Source organism: Nicotiana sylvestris, chromosome 6 (assembly GCF_000393655.2).
Source record: "Nicotiana sylvestris chromosome 6, ASM39365v2, whole genome shotgun sequence".
Lineage (NCBI taxonomy): Eukaryota > Viridiplantae > Streptophyta > Magnoliopsida > Solanales > Solanaceae > Nicotiana > Nicotiana sylvestris.
In genome coordinates, this window is record NC_091062.1 from 111,546,262 (window position 1) to 111,573,711 (window position 27,450).

The 27,450-nt window shown below is 37.6% G+C and overlaps 1 protein-coding gene, 1 long non-coding RNA gene and 1 pseudogene across 2 annotated transcripts; all 3 read right to left on the reverse strand.

The window, feature by feature from the left end:
• Positions 1 to 6,739: 6,739 nt before the first annotated feature.
• Positions 6,740 to 7,504, reverse strand: LOC138871103 (secreted RxLR effector protein 161-like). The gene has a single exon (XM_070148958.1). The coding sequence runs from the start codon at positions 7,502 to 7,504 to the stop codon at positions 6,740 to 6,742; it is 765 nt and encodes a 254-aa protein (XP_070005059.1).
• Positions 7,505 to 8,631: 1,127 nt separating this feature from the next.
• Positions 8,632 to 10,749, reverse strand: LOC138870020 (uncharacterized). Its single transcript, XR_011400192.1, has 2 exons — positions 9,263 to 10,749; positions 8,632 to 8,943 (listed from the first exon to the last, which is right to left on the reverse strand). It is a non-coding gene; the product is annotated as an uncharacterized lncRNA (long non-coding RNA).
• Positions 10,750 to 11,549: 800 nt separating this feature from the next.
• Positions 11,550 to 27,450, reverse strand: part of LOC104242477 (bifunctional monodehydroascorbate reductase and carbonic anhydrase nectarin-3-like) — a 42,074-nt pseudogene continuing 26,173 nt past the window's right edge.

Here is a 27,450-nt window from a genome sequence, read left to right on the forward strand (position 1 = left end):
AAGTTTCCCATTCTTCAGCTAATCGATATGTTTTTTCCTCCAATCCCAAGTTAGGCTTGTGAGTTTACTTCGGCGTGGACTTCTTCGACCACCGATTTTGAAAGCTGTATGACAGTCTCCAAGCAAATTTCATCATCTTCGACTGATGACCCTAAGTTTGCAAGGGCATTGGCCTCACCATTCTATTCTCGAGGTACATGTAATAGGGTGCATTCTTTGAACCAGTGTAAGGTTATTTGCAATTTATCCAAGTACCTCTACATTCGATCTTCTCGGACCTCGAAGGTTTGTTGACTAGGTTAACCATGAGCTGGGAATCACACTTGGCCTCGATGATCTAAGCTCCCAAATGTTTAGCTAGCTCGAGACCTACAATCATGGCCTCATATTCGGCCTCATTGTTTGTCAATTTAGGAGTTTTGATAGATTGTCTAATCACGTTGCCTGTGGGTGGCTTCAAAATGATTCCTAGCCCGGACCCCTTCATATTCGAGGCACCGTCGGTAAAAAAGGTCCACACCCACGAAAATGTACTTGATTTTAGCAATAGATCCTTTTCGACCTCGGGCACGAGGGCTCGTGTAAAGTCGGCCACAAAGTCTGCTAAGATTTGAGACTTGATGGTCGTTCGGGGTTGATACTCGATATCGTACTCGCTGATTTCGACAGCCCATTTGGCCAGTCAGCCCGAGAACTCGGGCTTGTGCAAAATGTTGCAAAAGGGACAAGTGGTTACAACACAAATTGGGTGACATTGAAAATATGGTTTTAATTTCCTAGAGGCGCTTATTAGATCAAGCGCTAATTTTTCTAAGTATGGGTACCGGGTCTCTACTTCACCTAAAGTTTGGCTAACATAGTAAATAGGAATGTGCATACCTTGTTCTTCTTGAACTAAGACACCACTTACCGCGACCTCTGAGACTGCCAAATATAAGTAGAGTCACTCGTCCGCCTTCAGAGTATGAAGAAATGGTGGGATCGAAAAGTATCACTTTAATTGCTCCAATGCCTGTTGGCATTCCGGGGTCCAAGTAAATTTGTTCTTCTTTTTGAGAAGTGAGAAGAACCTGTGGCTTTGATCAGAAGACCTCGAGATGAACCGGCCTAAAGCAGTTATCTGTCCTATTAGTCTTTGTACGACCTTAAATCTGTCCATGACTGTGATGTCTTCAATTGCCTTGATTTTATCAGGGTTGATCTCGATTCCCCGATTTGTTACCATAAAGCCGAGGAACTTGCCTGAACCGACCTCGAATGTGCATTTCTTGGGGTTTACTTCATGTTGTATTTTCTCAAGATGTCGAAGGTTTCCTGCAAATGTGTCAAATGGTCCTCTGCACGCAGGGACTTAACTAGCTTGTCATCAATATAAACCTATATTGATTTACCTATTTGTTCTTCGAACATTCGATTTACTAGGCGTTGATAGGTAGCACTAGCATTTTTAGCCCAAACGGCATTACATTATAGCAATAAGTATCATACTTAGTGATAAATGAAGTTTTTTCCTGATTCTCTGGGTTTATTTGTATTTGGTTGTACCCAGAGTAGGCATCTAGAAAGCTGAGGATCTCATGGCTGGCCGTGGCATCGATCACGCGATCGATATATGGTAGTAGAAAAGAGTCCTTCAGGCATGCTTTGAGTCCTTGTAATCTACACACATTCTAAGTTTATTCCCCTTCTTAGGGACTACAACTACATTTACTAACCACTCGTGATATTTTACTTCCCGGATGGATCATATTTTGAGGAGTTTGGTTACCTCGTCCTTGATGAATACATGCTTTACCTTGGGCTATGACCTTCTCTTTTGATTTACCGTTCTGAACTTCGGGTCCAAACTCAATCGATGAGTGGTGATCTCTGGTGGGATCCATGTCATGTAAAGGTGGGACCAAGCAAAACAATCCATATTTTTAATAAGGAATTTAATAAGTTTTCCTGAGCTCGAGAGTTAACCTGGTGTCCATGTATATCTTTCGATCGGGCAGATACTCGATCAGTATGACTTGTTCCACTTCTTCGACTGTTGACTTTGTGGCATCGGAATCATAGGTGATTACGAAGGTTCGAGGTATTATGTAATCATCATCCTCGATAATTTCCTGTTATTCCGATCTAGTCTAAGCTTGTGGTTGCTATTGGACCTTCTGCTTTTCCCTTGATTCTGGTCCTTTTGTTGATGTTAGAGTCGATACAGGTATCACCTCGTCGATTGCAAACATCTCTTTGGTTGTTGGTTATTCGTCGTACACCGTTTTGCTCCTTCCTGTGCTGGGAATTTCAAGACTTGATAAAGCGTTGAAGATACTGCCCTCATATTATGGATCAAAGGTCTTTCGAGCAGCGCATTGTACCTCATATCACCTTCGATCACGTGGAACTTTGTTTCCTGGATAGCTCCAGCCATGTTCACTGGCAACATTATTTCCCCTTTAGTGGTTTCACTCGCCATGTTGAAACCATTGAGCACTCGAGCTGCATGCACGATTTGATCCTGAAGGCCGAGCTGCTCCACGGTCCTCGATCGAATAATATTCGCCGAGCTACCTGGATCAACCAACACACGTTTAGCTTGAATTTTATTCATAAGGATAGATCTTACTAGTGCGTCGTTGTGAGACTATTCGATCCCTTCTGCATCCTTATCGTTGAAAGATAAGGTATCTTCTGGTAAGTAGTCCCAGGTATGCTTCTCCCTTGTGATTATGACTTTGGTGCATTTAAATGTCGGACCCTAAGGGATATCGACCCCACCGATGATCATATGCATCATGTGTTGTGGTTCCTCCTGTTCGTTTTTCCTATTTCCATCCCTGTCTCTGAAGTGATTTTTTGCTCGGTCACTTAAGAACTCTCGAAGGTGACCCTCGTTGAATAATCGAGCTACCTCCTCCCTTAACTGTCTACAGTCTTCGGTTCTGTGACTATGGGTTCCGTGGTACTAGCACATTTGATTTGGATTCCTCTGAGCTAGATCGGTTTGTAGGGATCTGGGCCACCTAGTATCTTTGATTCGTCCAATGGCTTATACAATACCTAAAGCATCGGCGCTGAAGTTGTACTCAGATAACCGTGGTGCTTCTTTAGGCTCGACATGTTTATCGAAGCTACTCTTACTCATGACCTTGGGAATTTTGACCTCGATCATTCTTTCGATCACTTCGAACGGGATTACGTCATGATCCGTTGTTCATATGATCTGCGCTATATGGTTGATACCGATCTTTGTTCGATCAGGGCTCTCTATCGATGTCTCTTTGAATCCTGCCTTCAGATCTATTTGGGTAAACGGAATCAGACGGGGCTCCCAACTGATCATCCTCGACTCTGATCTTTGACTAGTACCGATTATGCATATCAGCCCAGGTCACTGTTGGATATTCAATCAAATTCTTCTTTAGTTAACGTGATGCTACCGAACTTCGCTCGTTCAAAGCCTGAGTATAGGCTTGAATAGCCTAATCATCAGTAACCGGGGGTAGGTCCCTCGTTCCATCTGAAATCGAGATACGAATTCCCTTAGAATTTCATTCTCCTTTTGTCTCACTTTGAAGAGGTCCGACTTCCAAGTCGCAACATTTATTGCTCCGGTATGTTCCTTTACGAATGAGTCGGCGAGCATGGTGAAAGAATTGATGGATTTGGCGGCAAATTGTGGTACCATATCACTGCCCCCTTTGATAAAGTTTCTCCAAATATTTTCAGCAAAACGGATTCAATCTCATCATCTTCTAAGTCATTTTCCTTTATTCTGTGTGTGTATGAAATGATGTGTTCGTTAGGATCGGTGGTCCCGTTCTACTTGGGGATGTCCGACATATGGAACTTCTTAGGAAAAGGCTTTGAAGCCGCACTTTGAGGAAAAGGCTTCTACACGAACTTCTTCGAATCCAAACCTTTTAGGATCAGGGGTACCCCCAGTATTTGGTCAACTCATGAGTTGTACGTTTCTACCTTTTTGTCATCAGCCTCAATTTTCTTTTCACCTGATTTTATCCGTTTAGTGAGCTCCTCAAGCATCTTCATAACGGCAGGATCAGTCCCCGATCCATTATCATACAATTTCTCTTATACTAGTTCGACGCTATGAACAACTTCTTGTGATGTATCGAGTTCGATTCTGCTTGGTACCCAATTCTGGAGTTGCGCTATTGCAGCCTGCTGAGTTTGTAACATTTCAAATATCATTCGAAGGCTAATCCCGCCTTCTTCACCGCCCTGTGCATTTTGATCGGCTGCCCAGGCATCTCTGCAAACGCTATTTTCAGGATCGGTGCCTAAATTTCCATGAATCGCAACACAAGAATCGACATCGATTGGATTTACAGCCTGTGGTCCATCGAGATTGATTGAAGGTACTCCGTTTTCCGGGGCGACTATGTGCTCGTTCTCGCCATGAAAACCAAGGCCGGTGTCTGTGTGAGTGGGCACTACTTGAGAGTTTGACATTATGATTCCTGAAATCAAAGACACTTACAAGAGCAAGTGTAAAAGCAGCAGGTGTTATGAAGATTAATACTAAGCAATCACTATTATCCTTAGTCCCACGGTGGACGCCAAACTGTTACCCTAAAAACTGGATAACAATTAAACTTGTAATGTGATTATAAGGATATGTGATTTCACCTAATACCAATTGATAAACATAGAGATAAATAATGTAAATTGACAATAATACAAAGCAAACCAGCGTTTGGTCAATAACTTCGAGTTGGTGAACCCTCGAGCTTAATAAAGTAAGAACAATTAAAGAACATTAAGTTGATAAGAAAAAGAAAGAAATATTATATTGCTTTAATATTCATGAATATAAGATCTCTACAAATGACGGGGACTCCCCTTTATGTAGTAGATGATTCCTAATTATGGTACAATTCTAACTACGGAAGTAAATCCTATGATTGGTACAAATAATCGCCCTTGATTTGATATGTTCCAAGATTTTCGCTGTGATCTTCGTCCGGTTACGGATATTTCGCCTTTCCATTATTACTTCACTCGAAATTGGTCATGCTTAGCCTCGATTGTTGCTGGCCTCGGTCTCAACGGACACTTCGATTTTTGGACTCAATGCCTCGTCTTCGAGCTCAGGTTTGATTCATTACGAGGCTACCCTCGATGCAACCCCCTTGTCTCGATCAAATAGCAAAATCGAGTTGGCCCAATTTTGACCGTATACACCGTTCACGAGAAAGTGAAAGTTTTTCAAGAACTTACCCAAGGTTAATTTACTTGAAAAAAATCAGAAGTGTAAAAACATGTACGTTAAATTATTTTGGAAAGATTTGCCTTGTCTATAGGGGCATCATTCCATGTTTCAGTCAAGGACTTCCTTATTTAAAATGTGAAAATAAAAAGATTTAAGGACTTTCTTCCAAAGTAATTAATCTTAGATAAACTGCGAATTGGGAGAATAATATTTTAAATGCCTTATTCTTCTGTCTACCCTTCTTCCGGAAGATAGCAACTCGTTCCAGTACACATTCTGCCCTTCTGATCTATTTATAGTCTTTCACATTCTTCCTACTATTCCCTCAGTAGTGCTTTCCGCAAATATCACTTATCTCTATTTCTTCCAAACAAAAGAGCATCGCGTATATATTAGTATTTTATGGCGAAATACATAAATAACCCCTTTAAGTTACTCCATCAACTAGTTAGATAATTCAACTGAGCCCATTTTCAGTTAACACTTCATTCATTCACAAATGTGTGTCTCTTAAACACCCGAGTCTAACAAACCTCATGCGTGAGTTAAAATCACAAATGGCGTGTCAAACAAACCAATCGTTAATTGACACGTGATTTTTTTAGAATAGTAACCCTCTTATTAAAAACCTTAATATTTTTTAATTAAATCTACCCACACCCTTCTTTCTTCTTCCCAAAAAAACGTCTTCCATGACCTCTGTGTTCTTGTAATGCTCATTGCACACTTTAATTTCTTCTTTGTCACAGTGGGTAATATGGATAAGAACAAAAACTGCACCATAAATTCTCTTGGTTAGCAAAAAATTTCGCAGATTTAAAAAACTGAATAAACAGAAATCAAGCCATGGAAATCCAAATGGTTTGTACACGGCACAAGAAAATTATAGGTTTGAGAAAGAAAATGCATAAATATGAAAAACTAAATTTTTTATAGCATTAGACATATATAATTGGTAAGAGTGAGAGCACATTTTTTGAATATATTTTCACAATATTTACGTTATTAGTCATTTAGGTCATGCAAGGGATGATTTAAGAGCTAGAAAATAGGGTGTTGAAGTGTGAAGTGAAGGAAGAGAAGATGGAGAGGCAGAGGTAATTTTGGATAGAGGAGGGTATCGAATGGTGGAGGAGAAAATTGGAGGAGAAGGAGGTGTGAAAATAGGTGGGTTCTATATTGTTTTTAGGGGAAAAAAAAACTTAATTTACGTAGGCAACTCGCGTCTCCGGGAGTGTTACTAACTTCCATGAAAATGGAGATTGCAGCTAGAGAGAAGACGAACAAGAGGATCGAATCAGAGATGTAGAAATGCTCTATATATTTGGAAAAAAGGAATTGTACTCTAACTGCTACATATGTAGTGTATTTATAGCTGTAACTAACTAACTAACTAACCAACTACCTAACTATTATACATACACCTTTAATAGCTTAAGTAACCTAAGATGAGCTGGATCCTAGCTATTTCAACAACAACTTGAACTTTATTTTCACACGCTCATTGTTCAGCACTCCCCCTTAAGCTGATGGTTGAAATAGGTTCTTCACTCCAAGATTTCTTAGTAGATAGTCATGTTGTGCTTTGCCCAAGCCTTTTATAAGCAGGTGTGCCAGTTTCTCCTTTGTAGATACATGCTCTGTCTTAATCAAGCCATGTATGATCCTCTCTCTTACAAAGTGATAGTTTATATCAATATGCTTAGTTCTTTCATGGGAAATTGGATTTGCTGTAATTTCTATTGAAGGTTTGTTATCACACATCAGCTGAACAGGTAAATCCACATGAATTCCCAGTTCTTTAAACATCCCCACAAGCCAAGTAATCTCAGCAGTGCATGATGCCATGCTTCTAAATTCAGCTTCAACCGAGCTCCTAAAAACATTTTCTTGCTTATTTGACTTCCAAGAGATAAGGGAACCACCAAATTTCACTAGATAACCTGTAACCGACCTTTTTGTCTCCACACAAGCTCCCCAATCTAAGTCACAATAGGCTGTTAGCTTGCTTATGCTCTCTGCAGGCATTAGAACTCCTAGGCCAGGTTCTGCCATGGTATATTTCACCACTCTGAGAGCATATTCTAAGTGAGGATCTTTAGGACAATGCATAAATTGGCTGAGAACTTGAACTGCAAATGCCAGGTCTGGTCTAGTCATGGTAAGGTATAGTAGTCTTCCCACTAGTCCCTGATAGATACTAGGATCCTTTAGTTTTTCATCTGCAATTACATTGTGATTGTGCAACCAAGTATCATAGTACACAGAGGTCAGTTTTTGGTTCATCTCTAGTGGAGTTCCTACAGGATTTGCTCCACTCAGTCCTGATTTAGAAATGAGCTCTAAAGCATATTTTCTTTGACTCGTCACTATGCCTTCTTAGACCTAGGAAACTCAATTCCCAGGAAGAATTTCAGCTCACCTAGATCTTTCATTTTAAACTTGTTCTACAAATCTTTCCTAGTCTGATCCAACATGCCTTGATTGTTGCCTGTGATCAATAAATCATCCACACATATGAAGATGGTTGTTGCCCGTGATCAATAAATCAGGTCAGTTACTCCTTCTTGCACTAATATCTCCCCCTGGGATGGAGATGTGGGACTTGGTGCTTCAAATGCAGCCTCAGTGGGTTCTATTAGAATAGAGGAGCTAGGATTAGGCTGATATAATGCTGGGGATAATAGGTCCAAGACTGGAAATAAAGGAGTTCCTGAGTTTCTTATGTACTTGTTTGGAAAGATGTCTTCATGAAACACTACATTTCTTCTTACAAAAAATGACTTCGAATGTAGATCATATAGTGCATATCCCTTTTGAGTTGGAGAATATCCCATGAGCACATATGGAATTGTCCTAGAGGAAAACTTATCATGTGTATGGCGACTGGTTACATAGCATAAGTATCCAAACACTCTTAAATGATTCAAGGAAGGAGAATGCAAATAAAGCTTCTCAAAAGGTGACTTGTACCCAATGACTTTGGAGGGGAGCCTGTTGAGCAAGTACAAAGCAGTTTCGACACAGTCTCCCCAAAATCTTAAAGGTATTAAGGCCTGGAATCTGAGTGATCTGGCCATATCTAGAATTGTCCTATGCCTTCTCTCAGCAACACCATTCTATTGAGGAGTATACATACAAGTACTTTGATGGACAATGCCTATCTAGTAATAAACTAGTAAACTCGGTACTGAAGAACTCACATACATTATCTATTCTAAGTATTTTCACTTGAGTAGAAAACAAGTTGTGTACTTTGGCAAAGAAATTCCTCAGCACTATCAATGTGTCTGACTTGGAATAAATCAGAAATATCCAAGTGTATCTTGTGAAATCATCCACAATGGTCACAAAGTACCTTTACCATCATAGGTTGGTACTCTATAAGGATCCCAAATACCACAATGAATCAATTCAAAAGCAGATTTTGATACTATATTACTCAATGGAAAGGGCAGTCTTGTTTGTTTAGCTAGAGGACAAACATTACAAGTATTATGCTCACCCTCTGTTACATGTCTAAGCATATCATGTCTTTTTATTACATCAAGAGGTTCATGTCCTAACTTTTTGTGCCACCGTAAACTAGTAGTAAAAGAATGACTAGCTGTACATCCACTTTTATTTCCTTCTAATGGTGAACCTTGCTGTGTGGAGTTCTTCTTTAGCACATATTGTCCATGGTCCTCCTTACCATTCGCTTTCACCTGACCACTCCAAAGATCCTAGAAGATGCAGAAATCAGGAAAGAACATGTTGAACACTGTAGTTCCTTTATAATCTTAGACACAAACATTAGGTTGTATTTAAAATTTGGGATATAAAGTACATTAGATATGTCCTAACCCTCAAACACAGAACCTTTTCCTGTATGGGATACAAAAGCTACATCAACTGTGGGTAAATGAACCTTACTCCTTTAAGATTCAGGTATCTGTTTAAAAGTTTTCAACATTTCTAAGGCAGATGCCATATGATCTGTTGCTCCTGTGTCTATTATCCACTCTTTATTAACACAACAAGTGAATAGAGCTTTCATAGTACCTGCTGCAGCAACTATTTTTACAGATGGCCCGTCATCACATCCCTTATTTAGTAGTTAAATGATCTGCTGATACTGTTCTTGTGTACAGAATGGAGCTGATGACTGTGTCATAGGAATATCAGCTGGTGTGGGACCATTCCTTCCTTGTTGTTGTGTCTGAAGTAAAGTTGGTGGAGTTGGACTTCTCACATAGTTTGCTGTTGTTGAGTTAGCATCAGAATTACAAGCATAGTTTGCAAAATTACCTGAATTACCTCCCTTCTTCTTTGACTTAAAATCTGGTGGATAGCCAATCAATTTGTAGCAATTTACCTTTGTGTGACCTTTGTAGTGATAATACTCACACTACAGCAGATTCTTCTTAGACTTGAGATTACCTCCAGTGTAGCCTGCTCCCTTGATACTATACAAAGCAGCTCCTTCCAAATGCTCAGAGGTTTGAACAATTTGTGTAAGGTTGGCAAAGTTCCTTTGGATCTCTTGATCAATAATCAAGGAGTATGCCTTGTTAAAGGAAGGAGTTGGATGTATCATCACGTTCTGATTTCTGGCTTGAGTGTAGGTTTTATTGAATCTAGTTAAGAACTAAAGTAGCCTTTGATATTCAAAGTGCTTTGAATACTTCTTAGTTTCTGGACATGGTCACCCTGAATATGGCATAATTGCATCAAACTCATCCCATAAGTCTCTAAGTTTAGAGAAATAATCAGCCACTGTCAAGTACCCTGACTCGATGAGTGGATTTCCTTGTGAAGAAACTGCACCCTCGAGCCATTCACCTTATCAAACCTCTATCTCAAATCCTCCCAGCCCTTATATGCACTCGATGCATACAACATACTACTTAGCAAACCAGGTCTAACATCATTCATAATCCATGAAAGGACAACATAATTTACCTTTTCCCATAGATCATGTCATTCTGGAGCAAATCTAGACTTAGGATATCGACCATCTATAAACCCTAGCTTGCTTTTCCCTAGCAGTCCAATTCGCATAGCACGACTCCACAATGCACAGTTTTCAGACCCAATTAACTTAAGAGAGATCAAAGAACTACCTGGTGTGTCGATTGGTTGCAGGTACAAGGGGGGATTGTGGTCGATTGTAGGGAAGAAACTTCCTCCAGTTGTAGCATTCACTGGATTTGAGGTTTCAGTAGCATTAGCAAGAGTAGCACCATTGATTGCATCTTCAATCACCATCTCTAGCTAGATAAGGAGAGAAACAATAGATAACCCAAGCCCTAGCTTCAATTGAGTTCCATCACGTGAATTCACCTACTTAGTTGAGAGAATCAGAGAATCTAATGAAGACAGCTGAGCTATCGAGTGCCAGCGATCGCTGTCACAGGCTCTGATACCATGATAACTTCGATGAAAATGGAGTTTGCAGCTTGAGAGAAGACGAAGAAGAGGATCGAATCAGAGAAGATGCAGAAATACTCTGTATTTCTGGAAAAGGAATTGTACTCTAACTACTACATGTACATTGTATTTATAGCTGTAACTAACTAACTAACTACCTAACTATTACACATACACCTCTAATAGCTTGACTAACTTAACATGAGCTAGATCCTAGCTGGAATATTTCAGCAACAGCTTGAACTTTACTTTCACACGCTCATTGTTCAACAAGTGTATTTCACGCGATGGGGTTTGATAGGGTCGGGTGTTAGTTAATCGTCTTTTGTGAATGAATAAAGTGTCTAGCTGAAAATGGCTCAGTTGAATTGTCTGACTTGTCGTTAGGGACAACATAAATAGGCCCGTTTATGTATTTCGCGTATTTATTGGATTCCAAGGGGTCATGCCATTCATGAACGAACTACGTATACATATGATCAATAATATATGGAATCGTATAACCATCTAATAGATTGACAATTTGTTGTTTGAACGATTACTTCTGTGAAGTTGCTGATCATATCAATTATCAAACCTTAGACATTCTAAAATTTTATTTGCTAAAAAATTGTGGAACTTGCGATTCCCTGTTCTAGTTTTTTCTTTCAAATGGTATACGTATTATCTTAATTCTATTATCCAACAACTGACCCATAAAATACACATACGAGCGATTCAGGTAAACGTTACACTTCTTTATTTATCATATGCCCACAAACAAGTAACGTCTGTAAGAGCACGAAATACATAATGTTAAACCAGCTATTTCGTCGACATTTATTTTATCCTTATTTTCTGAATGAAATTGTTAAGTATATCATGTTGTACTAGTACAATAGACAATAACGTCGATAACAAATAGATATAGAGAATTATTTCACTGTTGCTTTTCAATACCAAAGGAATGGTATGTTGAGTTGATAGAACGTTTGTTTTCTGGTTGAGTTGGTCTAGCGTTGGATTCAAATCCCTTGGAGAAAACAAACAAGAAAGTTAATAGCACACTGCCTTTGAATTTTTATATATACAAGTAGATTCTTGAGTTTTTTAGTTGAAGAACCACCCTTTAAAAATACAAATTGAAATTAAAATTAAAACTATATAGAGTTTTAGGATCAGACAATTAAGTCTTTCATGAATTTTTTTTAATAAGAGTATAAGTGATAATATAATTAGGAAACAAAATATTTTTGCTAAAAGTTTTAGGGTAGCAACTCACGTCTTGAACTAGGGGTGGGCATAAAATCCGAAAAACCGAATTCCGAACCGAACCAAATTAATTTGGTATTTCGGTTCGGTTTTTTCGGTATTTCGGTCTAATTCGGTACTTGAATTTCGGTATTTCGGTTCGGTTTTATAATTGAATTATTTCGGTTTACCGAAATACCGAATTTGGTAATATTAATACAGCCCAAAGCCCCAAACCCAATTACATATTTTATTTGACTTTGGGCCACAACCCACACGCCCACACCCAGGCCCAGTTGTGCCCCTGCCCCAAACCCAATTCTACCTTAGAGTCTTAGACGTTTTCCCAACACTCAACACAACAGTCCAACACTCAGAGTTTTGGTGTTAATACATTTGGGGTCTAGGGCTGGGAGGAGTCAGAGATATCATCGAGAATTCCAGATTGAGATAGGGTATTAGGGTTTGCTTACTGCTTCAGCCTTCGGTGCTTAGGAGATATCATCGAGAACGAGAAGAAGAAGACGAGAATCGACTGCGACTCTAGGATATCAGTCTGCGAGTTGAGTTACGACCGGTCGACGTTCGAGCTCGAGTGTCATCTCATCTTCACCGGTTAACTTCACTACTTTTGTAAGTTTTGTAAGTCTCATCTCATTCTCATGATCTCATCCCAGTACTCGACTACTCTCTGAGGTTTTTGTTGAGATTTAATTTCTGATTTTCTGCATCAAACTATTTTAGGGTTATAGGCGGCGATTTCCAGCTCGATTCGATTCCGGGCAAACGAAGTGTCGAAGACGCTGCTGTCCTGTTCCAGTCTTCCGAGCTCGATTCAATTTCAATTTCAAAGGTATGTTTCGCTTGCTTTTGGTTGTATTGCTGATTGAATGAACTGATGTTCCGAGCTTTTCCCTTTAGTAGGAAAATATCATTTGTATCACGTTCATACTCTTTCTTTTGGTTGTATTACCTTGTTTAGGTCTGATTTTTTGAACTTTACCATATCATATTCATATGAGCAACTAACAATAGCAGACTCCTAATTTGAAAATCATGAAATACAGTATGGTGTAACATCAGCTCTATTGTCAGTGACTATCAAGAATTGGTGTAACAATTATGATTGATGTAATCAAGACCTTAGAAACTATCAAGAATAATGTTTCTACAGCAAATTCTAAGTTACAGGAAATTGTTATTGATATTCAAAAAGTCAGAAAAGATAATACTTGAAGATAACTAAAAACCACTGAAAAGTGAAAATGCTAATCCTAGACTTATAATGTGCACACATAAGAAAACTCATGTTACTTTGGTAGCAAGGTAGATAATACTTGTATTTGTTTAATTTTGTAAGGTAGCAAGGTACTTAATTTGTTGATTGTTATTGATAGCAAGGTAGTTATTAGTTAATTTGTTGATTGTTAATTTATGTTTATATTTGTTTAATTTTGTATAGATGGAAGATACAAGTAAAGTAAGTGATGTTGGTTCTACTGAAAGTTTACCTATTACGGTAGATAGTAACACCAACAACATTGATAGTGAAGATTCCAAGAAAAGGAAAGCAATGCAACCTAGGTCTGACGTTTGGAACCATTTTGATAAATTTGAGGTTAATGGGGTTGGGAAAGCACGGTGTCGATATTGTAAACAAGCTTATGCTGCTAATTCATCTAAGAATTGGGAAAGCACGGTGTCGATATTTTAGTGAAGAATTTGATATCTTGAGTTGGTGGAAAACACATGCTCCTAGATTTCCTATTCTTTCGGAGTTGGCTCGTGATGTGTTGGCAATTCCAATTTCTAGTGTGGCGTCGGAATGCGCGTTTAGCACTGGTGGCCATATTCTTGATTCATTTAGAAGTTCATTGACTACTAAATGTGTGCAAGCTCTTATTTGTGTGCAAGATTGGATTAGAGAAGAGAAGAATCCTATTAGTGTTGAAGAAGACTTGAAGTATCTTGAGGAACTCGAGTTTGGTAAGCTTTAATATTTTGTGTGTATTTTAATTCAAAATAATATATCATGCCTTTTCATTTGTATGACATATTTGGTCGTATTATCTTTAGATATGGAAAATAATGGAAGCACTACTAGCATTGTTTGATGTATAGTTGCAACTTGCATCTTGAGTGGTAAGTTTAATACTCTATTTGCATCTTGCAACTTGCATCTTTAGATATGGAAAATAATGACTCTACTAGCATTCTACATATGATTTATATTATTTTTAGGTTCAAGTTCAAGTGCAATCATGCCCCGTGCTACTGCTCAACGCTCCGATATTTGGGAATACTTTGTGGTGAAAGAAGATAACGGAGAAGTTCGTAAGTTTGTTGTCTGCAGACTGCAGTTTGGACTGCAGTTTAGCATCTGCAGACTGCAGTTGTGCAGACTGCAGTTGTGCAAGTTAGCATCTGCACTTCTGCAGTGTAAATATTTAACAGTTTTAAGTGTTCAACTGCCATGTGTTTAAGTTTGGACTGTGTTTTTAACTAATTATTGCACTGTCAGTGCAAACACTTTAGAATTTCGATTGTGCAAACACTGCATTTGTTGGACTGTTTTTATTGCACTGGGTTAATGTGTTTAGCATCTGCAGACTGCAGTTGTGCAAGTTAGCATCTGCAGTTTAACTGTTTAACAGTTTAAGTGTTCAGCTGACATGTGTTTAAGTTTGGACTGTGTTTTTATTGCACTGTGAGTGTTACGTGTTAACTATTAAGTTGATTGCCAGATCTGGCGTTCAAGTTTGCATCTGCAGTTGCCAGATTGTGAAGTTGTTGTCTGCAGAATAATATGTTATTCTTGTTTCAGGCTTTCAGCCATGAGCCATGTGCAGTTGTGCTTCCTCTTCCAAATTTGTGAAGAACATTCAGTGTTTTCAGTGTGCACTGTGCAGGCTTTTCAGTGTTTTCAAACTTGTGCACATTGTGCAGTTGTGCAAAGTGCAAACACTTTAGAATTTTGATTGTGAAAACTGAAAACACTGCATTTGTGATTCCTCTTCCAAGTTCCAATTGTGCATGACTGCATGTGCAGTTGTGCACTGTTAGGTTAGGCGTTAGCATTTAGCAATTTAGCATTGATTATTCAATATTCATTGATTGTTAAACCGAAACCGTACCGAACCAAAATAGTAAATACCGAACCGTACCGAAATATTTTGGTATGGTATTTGGTATACACAATTGATAAACCGAATACCGAAATACCGAACCGAAATTCTTACATACCGAACCGAAATATCGAACGCCCACCCCTATCTTGAACAGCTTGCTGGAGTAGTTTTATTTGTCTTCTGGTTACAGTTTTTACCTGGGAAATTGAAAAGGTAAAATTATATATATTATTTTTAAAATATACGTAGTTACATTTAATTTTATTAGTTTCTCTGCACGTGCGTTGCACGTGTATGTCCGAGTCATGTAATACACAATTTTGTAAAATAATATCAATATTATTAAAGAAAATATTCTAGTAAATAATTATACATGACAAAATAAAGTATATATGTTAATGATCAATGTAAATTATTGTACAATAGTTTGTTTGTCTAGGTCAAAATGATTGGATCATGTGATCCTACTAAGATAAACAATCAATATTCAATTAGATACATGTAATTTTTAGAAAAATCTCCCTAGAATGTAATTTTAAAATTTACTAAAAAAAAGCAGCATGGTGCACTAAGCTTCCGCTATGCGCGGGGTTCGGGGAAGGGCCGAACCACAAGGGTCTATTGTACGCATCCTTATTCTGTATTTCTTCAAGAGGCTATTTCCACGACTTGAACCCGTGACCTCCTAGTCACATGACAACAACTTTACCAGTTATGCCAAGACTCCCCTTCAAATTTGAAATTGCATAAATTATATTATCTTATTTATATAGTACAAAAAACTAAATATTTTTCATGAAAACTTATATAATTCTAACTTACCTTTAATTGTAACTATTATCTCTCTTCTCCTACTTCATCCTTCTCCGATAAGTAATTGTGATGACCTTTGGGTCATCACTTGTTTTAAAACGAAATTGCCTGCGCAGTCCGGGCGCGTAGCCGGAAAGCTTAAATATGATAATCTGTGAAAAATGATAAGTTTTGATTATAAAATGAGCTAATTTGACTTCGGTCAACGTTTTGGGTAAACGGACCCGGACCCATGATTTGACGGTCCTGGAGGGTCTGTAGGAAAATATGGACTTGGGCGTATGCGCGGAATCAAATTCCGAGGTCCTAAGCTCGAGGAATGAATTTTCAAAGGAAATTGTTTTCTGGAATTGTTTAAAGAAATTTGAAATGAAATTTGATTAGCACATGATTGTATCGGGCCCGTATTTTGGTTCCGGCGCCCGGTACAGATCTTATATATGATTTAAGATATTTCTGTGGAATTTGATGAAAAACGGATGCCATATGACGTGATTCGGACTTAAATTACAAAATTTATGTTTAAAGAAGTTTTGAGAAAATTTCATTGATCTCGAGATTTAATTTGATGTTCATGATGTTATTTTGATGATTTGATTATACGAATAAGTCCGTAGGATATTTTTGAGGTTTTGTGTGCACTTGGTTTGGAGTTCCGAGGGCTCGGGTGAGTTTCGGGTACGTTCCGGGATGTCTTAGGCTTAAAAACATAGATGTTGCAGGTTCAGAGAGGTGGAAGGCTTCTGAACCGACCAGTGCGGTCCGCACAAAAAGGAATTCTGCCACGGAGGGGCTTGTGCGGCCGCACTGGATTTTGTGCGGACCGCGGTGAGGGCCTGTGCGGCCGCACTAGTTTTGGTGCGGTCTGCGGTGAAGAACACTGCACTGGTTCGACTTTGGAAGCCTATATCTTTTGATTCATAAGGAATTTTGAGATGACTTAAACACTAAAGTTGTAGCCCTTTGTGTCTAGTTTCTATAAAGGTAAAGAAATAATAATTTGGACATCTGTAGAGAAAGTTATGGCCAAAATACTAAGATCTGTCACTGCAGAACACAGGAAGGCCTGTGCGGCCGCGGTTGATTTTGTGCGGTCCGCACAGGGCATCTGAGGGCAGTATATTTAGACGGGATTTTCAGTTATTTTTCATTTTTTAAGACCTCAAAAACATAAGAGACGATGTTTCAAACAACATTTCTTCTCCAAATCAATTGTAAGTCGTTTTTAACTAGTTTTCTTCAATCATTAACATCTTTTAACATGATTTCAACTTAAAATCAAAGATTTTCATGGGGGAAATTGGGAGTTTTGGGTAGAACCTAGGTTTTTCAAAAATTGGGGATTTGGACCTCGATTTGAGGTCCGATTTCAAAACAGATTACATATTTGAGCTCGTGGGGGAATGGGTAATCGGGTTTTGGATCGAACCTCGGGTTTTGACCACGTAGGCCCGGGGGCAATTTTGACTTTTTGGGTAAAACTTTGGAAAACTCATTTTCATGCATTCAAATTGACTCATTTAGCGTTTATTGATGTAATTAAGTAAATTGTGACTAGATACGAACGAATTGGCGGTGGAATCAAGGGGTAAAGCTATAATTGAACCTTGAGTTGTGTTCGTGGCATCGAGGTAAGTGTTTGGTCTAACCTTAGCTTGAGGGATTAGGAGTTGAGTCTTATTTGCTACTTGATAATTGTTGAGTACGACGTATAGGCATGGTGACGAGTATCTATACGTTGGTGTCTAGCATGACCGTGAGTCTTTAAATTTTGAAGATCTTGATTTCGTTGTATCTTCATGCCTTGGTGATGATTTCTAATTGTTGTGGAAAGTTTGTGGAAGGAATTGTAACTCTTGAACATCGAGGAGTATTAGCTCAAGTTATATTATGAATTGTGAAAGTATATGAGTTGATTGAACCCTTTGGAGCATTGGCTCAAGTTATATTATGAATTGTGAAAGTATATGAGATGATTGAACCCTTTGGAGCATTGACTCAAGTTATATTATGAATTGTGAAAGTATATGAGATGATTGAACCCTTTGGAGCATTGGCTCAAGTGGTAAAGTGAGTTATGAAATAAAAGTGAAAGAAAGAGAAAGAGTTAATAAATTGTCCCCTTGCCGGGATATTGTTGCTTTGTTGATTATCTCTCTTGCCGGAATGTTGAGATTATTGATGTGGTTCCCTTGCTGGGATCTCTATTACTATTTTATTTATTCCCTTGCCCCTTTTCTTGTGATTATTGTTTGGGTGAGGAAGATTGTTAAAGCATGAAGGGTGATGTCGTGTCGTACGACGTACCATTCCGTACTGATTTTCATTGATTATATGGTGAGGAAAGAGAGTAAAAGCACGAAGGGTGGTGTCGTGCACATCTTTATTATATGATTGATTTGGTGAGGACAAAAGTAAAAGCACGAAGGGTGATGCCGTGCATACTTTTATTATAAAATTTCTTTGGAGAGGACGAGAGTAAAAGCACGAAGGGTGATGCCATGCAAATTGTTGATTTCTGATTCTTTGTTGATATTCGAGTTATGTTGTTTCTTTCCTTACTTGATGCTTTCTATTCGGAACTGTTATCTCCTCCAAAGCATGTTTCCCCCTCCCACATTGACTGGTTATTTTCTATATTTCTTTTTTGTTGTATATACATTTGAACTGCACAGGTTTATTTGGTAGTCTGGTACTAGCCTCGTCACTTCTTCGTCGAGGTTAGGCTAGACACTTACCAGTACATGGGGTCGGTTGTACTGATACTATACTCTGCAATGTGTGCAGATCCAGGAGCAGTTTTCGGACAGTAGTTGAAGTGCTTCCTTCAGTCCACCCGGAGATCCAAGGTAGACTGCATGCGTCTGCAGGCCCTGGCATCTCCATCTATCTCTACTTCTTGTTTCATTTTCTTTTATTCAGAAACAGCGTACTGTTATTTCTTCAGACCTTGTATGTAGAAATCTTAGATAGTCTGTGACACTGTGACACCAGGTTTTGGGTATTTGAGGTTTTAAAAGTTGTAATAGACGTAGACTTAAGATATTTAATTGTTGACTTCCGCTTAATTATTTAAAGTTCCGCTGTTATCATGTTATCGGCTTGTGTTTGTTAAATGAAGCAATAGGGAAGCATAGCAAGTAGTTAAGGTTTGGCTTGCCTAGCTCCCATTAGTAGGTGCCATCACGACCCCCGATGTTGGGAAATCCGGGTCGTGACAGTAATTTCGTTGTTACTAACATGAAAATTATGAAATTAATTTAGTGATAAATATAAAGTAATTGTGCTAAAAAACAATTCATAAATTTTAATAAAGAATTACCACCAAATAGTGTGGTTACTAAATTTTTCGCCTCGTCCAAGGATAAGCCATTTGAATTTTTTTTTAAATGCGAATGTCATTGTCAAATTTCTTTGTAAAGGTATTGTTGGTAAAAGTCATTTCGGCTTCTCTATGCACTGAAGAGTGGTTAGGATTAACACGACCTAAACGACCATTAATAATATAAATAGCTCTTAAATGATTCAAAAAAGTTCTTATGTTATTTCAGATGACTTATCGGAGAATGTAAAACAATGAAAAACTCCATCCAGTTAGCATGATAATTTAATCTTATGGAAAGGCGTATATAGGCAGTCACACCTCGATTCATATTGAAATGTCGCTATCAAACCTAATGTCAATCTTAACGTGCATGGTAGAGTGATAGGAGTAATTTTTTAATGATAGTCATTGTATTTTTGGTTCCTTTAGTCTAGGAAAGCTAAAGAATGAAAAAACGTAGAAAAATTTCAAAATCTCGAAGTTTTCTATTCCTTTGTTTTTAGGTAGACAATTGGCTATAGTCACAAAAGTAACTCCTGACCTTGAGGATGGTTGTCGGCTTGTCGATTATTAGGTCAAGTAAGGTTGTTAGATCTTTCTTTTCTTTTATGCATATATAACATATTGAAATACCATTGTTGTTAGTTTTCAAACACATATAAATGAAGATTTCAGACAAAAAGTTGATCTTTTATTGGGCTATCAATAAATGTGTGTTGTGTTCATTGGCTCGATCTTCTATTGAGTTACTTTTTGATCATGAGTTGATTTATTTTAACTGCTGAGATCGATCTATTCTTATATATAAATGAAGATTTCAGACAAAGAGTCACACATTTAAACATATCTTCAATAATTTTCTTTTACTTTTGATACCCATGCAAAAAATTTGTATGTCTAAAATTTATAATACATGAACCTTATTATAAACGCGCAAAATATATATGTCCATGAGGTTATAATAGAAACATTTTAAAACAAATGGTCTCTTTAGCATTAATCATATAAACTAAGATATTTTCTTGATTAATATAATAAAATTTTTACGAAATTACTAATTAGGTATTTCAAATGTAAATATTTTCTAAGGAAGACTATATGTTATTAAAGACATTACTTTTGATTATATACCATTCATAGAGTCACATGACATGAAAGATAAAGTATTAAAAAGAAATAAACTTAGTAAAACTTGTAAAGAATTATGAAACATATAAAAATGATAGAATCTCCGAATAAACACTAAAATGATAGTCACAAGTCACAAGTAACTGTAACGGCATTTGAGAAAAGCAAGTCCGCAAAGATAGAGATAATATAGAGTGGTGTTCAACAGACCCTATATGAAATCAATTCTCTTTAGCATTAGAGGTTAGACCAAATTGAAGATATATAGTAGAAGAAAAATACCACTAAAAGGCAAGGAGTTTAATTTTTATGGCATGAGATGAATTAGTTAAATTTATACCAGAATAATCATTCATATGAGAAGTTGGCAAAATGAAGATCTCTTTGAATTCTCTGTTTGTCGATGATGCCCATCGGTTGGCTATGTATTGGAGCATTAACTCTAAAGGTTGCAACGGTTAAAGACTATTATTGAATGAAAAGGTTAGTTATTATACGATTGAACGGACACAGCTATTCTAAAAATGAACACTTCAAATTAGTTTTATTCTTTTCAATTGAATATTATTATTAACTAATATTAAAATGGGTAAAAGATTCCATCATTTTTATGGGTATTTTTGTAATTTAACTTTAGGCTTAGGGGCTTCCCACTTTTAATATAGTATAGATAGATAGATATAGATAGATAGCTAGATAGATAGATAGATAGATAGATAGATAGATAAGGAGAAATGCAACACTTGATTACCTTTCTATCAACTAGTATGAGTACCCGCGCGATGCGCGGACAAATCATTTCAAATCGTGATATATGTTGTTTGAATCATGTACAAATAACCTTAAAATATAAATCTCTCAGATAAAAATTATATAACATGAGAATTTAATTATGAAACATGATATGAAATTATTGTTCAAATCTCGTAGTGAACAACCAATCTTTTTAATATATATTTGTAACAACCTAACCCCTTGATTTTGGTACTTGTATTTCGTTCCGCTGTCGATATTAAAGAATACTAAACATGTCATATTGTGATCTATCTTGTTCGAGCACATTAGATCATATTATCTTAACAAAATTCTTATTATCACTTTATTTTTATCTGGAAGTCAAATATATCTTATTCATCATATCACTTTTACATAAATTCTTTTTTTTCTCTTGTTATAGTTATTGTATTATTTAATATTTAATCATAATATTTTAATTATTTACATTTATCAGTAATATTTTTAAATATAATTTAATTAGTTTATTTTATCTATTTTTAAATTAATTTAAAGTATAAGTATCCTCACACTACCTCTATTTTTTATGTACATTCTCTTCCCTACTACAAATGTTAATTAGTTTTTATATTAATGTTTTACTTAGAGCCAAAATAATGTCATATTTTGTTTTAAATTGTAACTTTTAATTAGTCTAAAATATTAATACATAAGCTATTTGATTATAATGTTCCAAATGTATTGAGTTCTCTTATAATTAATTTTGTATTAGATGCAGTTAATTTTCTTTCTTTTTTAGCTATAAGATACAATTTAATTTTTAATTTTCATTAGTAAGATTACCAATATTAGAAATTTATTTTGTATTTTTAAAATTTTGTTTAATCATAGATGTCACACCTCCTTTTTACTTACACCCCGCAAAGGGGCGTAAAGGGAGTTTTTTCAATTAAAGGACAATCGAAACGGGATTTATCATTTAATTCAGAGTCGCCACTTGGGAGATTTATGGTGTCCCAAGTCACCGGTTGAATCCCGAATCGAGGAAAAGATTAACTCTGTATTACAGTCCGCGAACCAAAAATCCGGACAAGAAATTATGTTAACCTGGGAGAAGGTGTTAGGTATTCCCGAGTTCCGTGGTTCTAGCACGGTCGCTCAACTGTCACATTCGGCTTATTTATCTGACTTTAACAATTATGAGCTTATATGCAAGTTTGAACTCTTTACCGCTTTTATTATTATCATTATTATTTTAACAGAGAATTGCAACGTTGTGAAGACGTATCTCGAACCACGTCACATCAATGTACCCGTGGTTGTCGACACATTTCGACTCCGTTGGGATTTGGATTTGGGTCACATAAATGTGCACCCGAATTTGAGAAGGTAATGTTATTTAAAGTACGCGCCTAAAGAGATTAACGCGTGGTTATTTTGGAAAAAAGGTCGTGAAGTTCGCTAAGCGGCCGATCCCGAGTTCTAAGTAATTAGTACATACATTTGTGAGGGCCCCGCAATCTATGTGTTTTACTAGGCGAGGCCCATCTCGTTTATTTTAAAAGGACAATCCTAAAGTGACTACATTTTTCTATTAAGTTCGTCTCTAAAATAAAAGAGAAGAAGTCCTAATTAGTTACATGTTTGTAAGCTCGTGCCTCTTATTAGTTATTAGATTAAGACAAATGCAAACGGAAAATTGCAACCGAGCTTGCTCAAAGGGAGATTGTATCGTTCCTTGTTCTATTAGTTAATAATACTAAAGTTGAGATTATGAATTGAACACGAGATTGACACACAGTAATATCAAAACAAACTAACAATTCTTTGATTAATTTAAACTAACATTATTAGATGAATGGGTTATTAGAAGAACCAAATGTAGCCATTTTTGTACTCTTTTTACAACTGTCGAAAATACCTCAGTATTTGAAAATTGACGTTAGGCTAACGTTATTCAAGTAACCATTTCGTTAGCTTTGAACCTATATGATGATACCTTCAATTCATTTGAATCCAAAAAAAAACTTGGAAAAACAGTAGCTCACATGGTCTTGATACAGTCCAGTTAGGTACATTTACACGAACCAGTCTTATTACAGAAAACTAAACATTATACCTATGCAACCCTATGACTCATTAATCAGTCAACTACATATTTAGACAAAGAAAGGAAAACTTTATTCGAGCACAAATCTAAACAGGAGGAATTCAACAGGAACAAAGCCTGGTCAACACTTCATTTCGCTTCAAGCCAAGAGTGTACAAATGTGTACCTGGAAGGAATACAATGGGGAAGAAGAAGAGAGGAAGGTCAGCAGCAGCAGTAGCAAACATCAGTTGCAACAGCAATGCAACAAAAGATAACCAGCAGCGACTCAGGAAACCAGTTAAAATTCCCAGCAATACCAACAGCAACACAAACACCCAGTAACTGACCCCAAAACAGCTTGATAGTAACCAAATATCAATCAAAACACAAGCAGAAACACCCCTAGAATTTAGTAATCAAGAAAAACTCGAAAATACAACTCCACAGTTAAAGCTGAAGCTCTTTTCAGTTTCAATGGGATAGCACTAGTTGAACTAGACTAAATCTTAAAACTCACTTCCAGTTTTTCAGAATGTTCAACACCCTTAAGATTTTCAGAATGTTCTCTTTTCTTTAACTGTGTCCAGCTCCTCTCCTTTATAGCCAAACTTTTTTAACCCTCTAGCTCTTAGGAGCATTCAGCTAATTAAGAGAGTGTTTCTGCCCATGATATTCCCTGACAGCCACTACTACATGTTTTTCTCTTTTTTAATCCAAGGTTATGGGTGACTTAACTTATTTAATCAACTTCCCATGCCATTAAGCCTTGTTCCCCACTATTACTAAACAATTCATTAGTTTATTGGTACTTTAGTACCCTACTGTCATACCACTAAATTTAGGCCATTCTTAAACCTTTTAAATCCCAAAATACCCTCCTAGAGTCCCTGAAATTGCAGCTATAACCAATTTTCCTAAGTTGAATGCAACCTTATGACTCACTATTATCTAGTTAACATTATCATACCATCACTGAATTCAAACCAATGTCAGATTCATTTTAGACCCTAAATAGTAGGATTCGATTCATCAATTGCTTAGGCTTGAATCAAACAGCAACAAAATAAAGGCCAAGGCTTTTAATGACTCAGAACACCCTTACAGGGCATGACACAGTAGGTTCAGGTGACAACCAAAACAACAGTTGTGACGAAGCAGTTCAACTGACCAAGCAATTCAGAACAATGTGACGAACGACTAAGCGATTCAAACATTGTGATGAACTAATCCTTAATTTTAGCGACCGGACAAACTTAATTTTAACGATTGTGAAAATCGGAAATGTTTAAAAACAAATCGACAAACTGACTAACTTCAACAAGTGACTGAAATTAACGAGTCAACACCAATTACCAAACCAAAACAAATTGACGAGAACTACTAAACTACAAACATGAACGGATTAATCGACGAAACTATTTATAACGTACGTTAATCAATCAGAAGAAAACTGGACCGAAAAAAAGGTCCGAAAGAGGAGAGAAATAAATTAAAATGATGATGAAGTACAACGAGGCTCAAACGGATAAACAACAAAAATGAAAAAGAAAAAGAAGACAAATACCTCAAAATTACAGGCTGAAACTCCAAACAGTTCCACTTTCACTTCGACTCGAATTTTTTGAGGTCCAAACGGACCTCAATCGAGTGTTCTCGACTGAAAACACTCGACTGAAGTCGATTAGGAACCTCAAATTTCCCCTTCACTCGGACCAGCTCCAGGTTTGATCCTCCTAGGGGTCTTCAATCGATTTAAAATCCGACAAGTTCTAGTAAGATTCGAGCCACGGTAGGGGTTGTTTGGGAACGAAAAAGGCCAGGTGGAGCTGGGGTGTGAACTTGGGGCTGGTTGGGTAGTTTTAGGGTTTTGCTCGAATCTTCGACTGAAGATTCGAAACGAACCGGGATGATTCGAGGTTAAAGGGGTAGGGATTTATGTTGATGGTGGTTAGAAGGTTCAGGGGTGTGAATTTGGTAGTCATCGGAGGAGGTGAGGTTTTAGGCTGATTCTTCGATTGAAGATTCGAGAAGCTCGGGGATGATTCGAAGCAAGCCGAGTGTGGATTTATGGAGGGGAGGGTCAGGTGGTCAAGGGGTGTTATTTTTATGGCCATCGGAGCCGGCACCGCCGGGTTTACGATGAAGGGGCGGGGTGGCGGCTCTAGAGTTTCGAGGGGTCGTCTCTGAGAGGTCTAAGAGAGACGATGGGGCGAGAGGGGGTTTGGTTTAGGGGGCGGGGTATGATTTAGGAATATATACCATGTGGGGAATTTAATCCCGGCCGTTAGATCAATTAAGATCAACGGCTAGGATCAAGGAGATTAACCAATACGACATCGTTTGGTTTAAGTAGGGGGTCGGTTTGAACCGGGTAACGAGTCGGGCCAGGGAATAGGTAAGGGAGACGGCTTTTGAGCCGTTGGATCATGCAGGATCAACGACTGTGATTGATTGCCGTTGAAACGACGTCGTTCGAACGTCTGTGAGATTTGGACCGGTCTGGGCATCTGTTTGGGCCTGATTTTGATTTTAAAAAGTCGGCCTAGTTCCGAATTTATTCTTTATTCTTCATTTCTTCCTTTTCTTTTATTTTCCTTTTTAATTCCTATTTTACAAACAAAATTCTAGATTAATTCAAAAACCAAAATTAGCTAAAAAAAAAAATACTAATTGACTCTTAATAATAAGTAAAATCTAAAATCAAACACTAATTAAAACACAATCACATAATCGGACATTAAATGCTAAAAATGCAAAAAATACACATTTTTGTGATTTTCATTAATTCCTGATTGTAAAATTAAATCCTAAATGCACATGCAACACCTATTTTTGTATCTTTCTTAATTAAAGTAGAAATAAACACGCACGGACAAAAATACAAATAAATCATAAACAACACAAAACTATTTTATTTTGAATTTTTGGGAGTAGTTCTCGTAGGGCAAAAATTACGTGCTCACAGCTGCCCTTCTTTGTCCGGAAACACAAAGAGTTTTCGTGCAAAGATAAAGTGAGCGTATACGAGCGATTTTTGCCCGTTCGGCTACTCCGTGTGAAACATTTTTGAAAGATTTGACCGAACCTCTGCTTCAAAGGTTTCCTACATATCCCTGGGTAAAGGGGAATCAGGTCAATGTAGTTCGGGAAATTTCGGTAGTTGGGACTACCATGAAGCTGTAATTTTGCTGTTACTACTACTGCATGCTATTACTACTGCTTTCCGACCTTCTTATTACACCGTGCTAAAAGAAGACAAGAAGCTAGACTAAACTAGGGATTACAACATCTTATCTATCTTCTAACTTGCTCTTGTAGCCTTCCTTCTGATTTCTGCAGCGGAATTTATGCTGGGGATATTTTGTTGTAACCCTCCGCTTTACTGACTTTTGACTTGAAATTGAGTGTAGTCTTCTGTGCTACATGCGGGCTCCTGACTTCAAACTTGAAATTTATTCCTCTGTTCTACAGGCGGGCTCCTGACTTCGTTTTGAAATGTACTCCTCTGTTCTACAGGCGGGCTCCTGACTCCAACTTGACTTTAAAAGATAATACGGTCTCCATTCTCCAGGCGGGCTCCTGACTTCAACAACAATTTAAAGATAATGCAGCCTCCATTCTCCAGGCAGGCTCCTGACTTCAACAACAACTATTTCTCCAGAATATAACACTTTCATTCTCCGGGCAGGCTCCTGACCTCAGCAATTTCTTAAAAACATAACACCTCCATCCTCCAGGCGGGCTCCTGACTTCAACAACTTTTTAAAAATATAACACCTCCATTCTCCAGGCGGGCTCCTGACTTCAACAACTTTTTAAAAATATAACACCTCCATTCTCCAGGCGGGCTCCTGACTTCAACAACTTCCTAAAAATATAACACCTCTATTCTCCAGGCGGGCTCCTGACTTCGACCACAACTCAAAAAATATAACACCTCCATTTTTCAGGCGGGCTCCTGACTTCGACTACAACTCAAAAATATAACACCTCCATTCTCCAGACGGGTTCCTGACCTCAACAATTTCTTAAAAACATAACACCTCCATTCTCCAGGAGGGCTCCTGACTTCAACAACTTCTTAAAAATATAACACCTCTATTCTCCAGGCGGGCTCCTGACTTCGACTACAACTTAAAAAATATAACACCTCCATTTTTCAGGCGGGCTCCTGACTTCGACTACAACTCAAAAATATAACACCTCCATTCTCCAGGCGGGTTCCTGACCTCAACAATTTCTTAAAAACATAACACCTCCATTCTCCAGGCGGGCTCCTGACTTCAACAACTTCTTAAAAATATAACACCTCTATTCTCCAGGCGGGCTCCTGACTTCGACTACAACTTAAAAAATATAACACCTCCAT

What these genes read in the sequence shown, in the direction of transcription:
- LOC138871103 (XM_070148958.1), bottom strand. Translation starts at nt 7,504, where the DNA reads ATGAACCAAAAACTGACCTCTGTGTACTATGATACTTGGTTGCACAAT.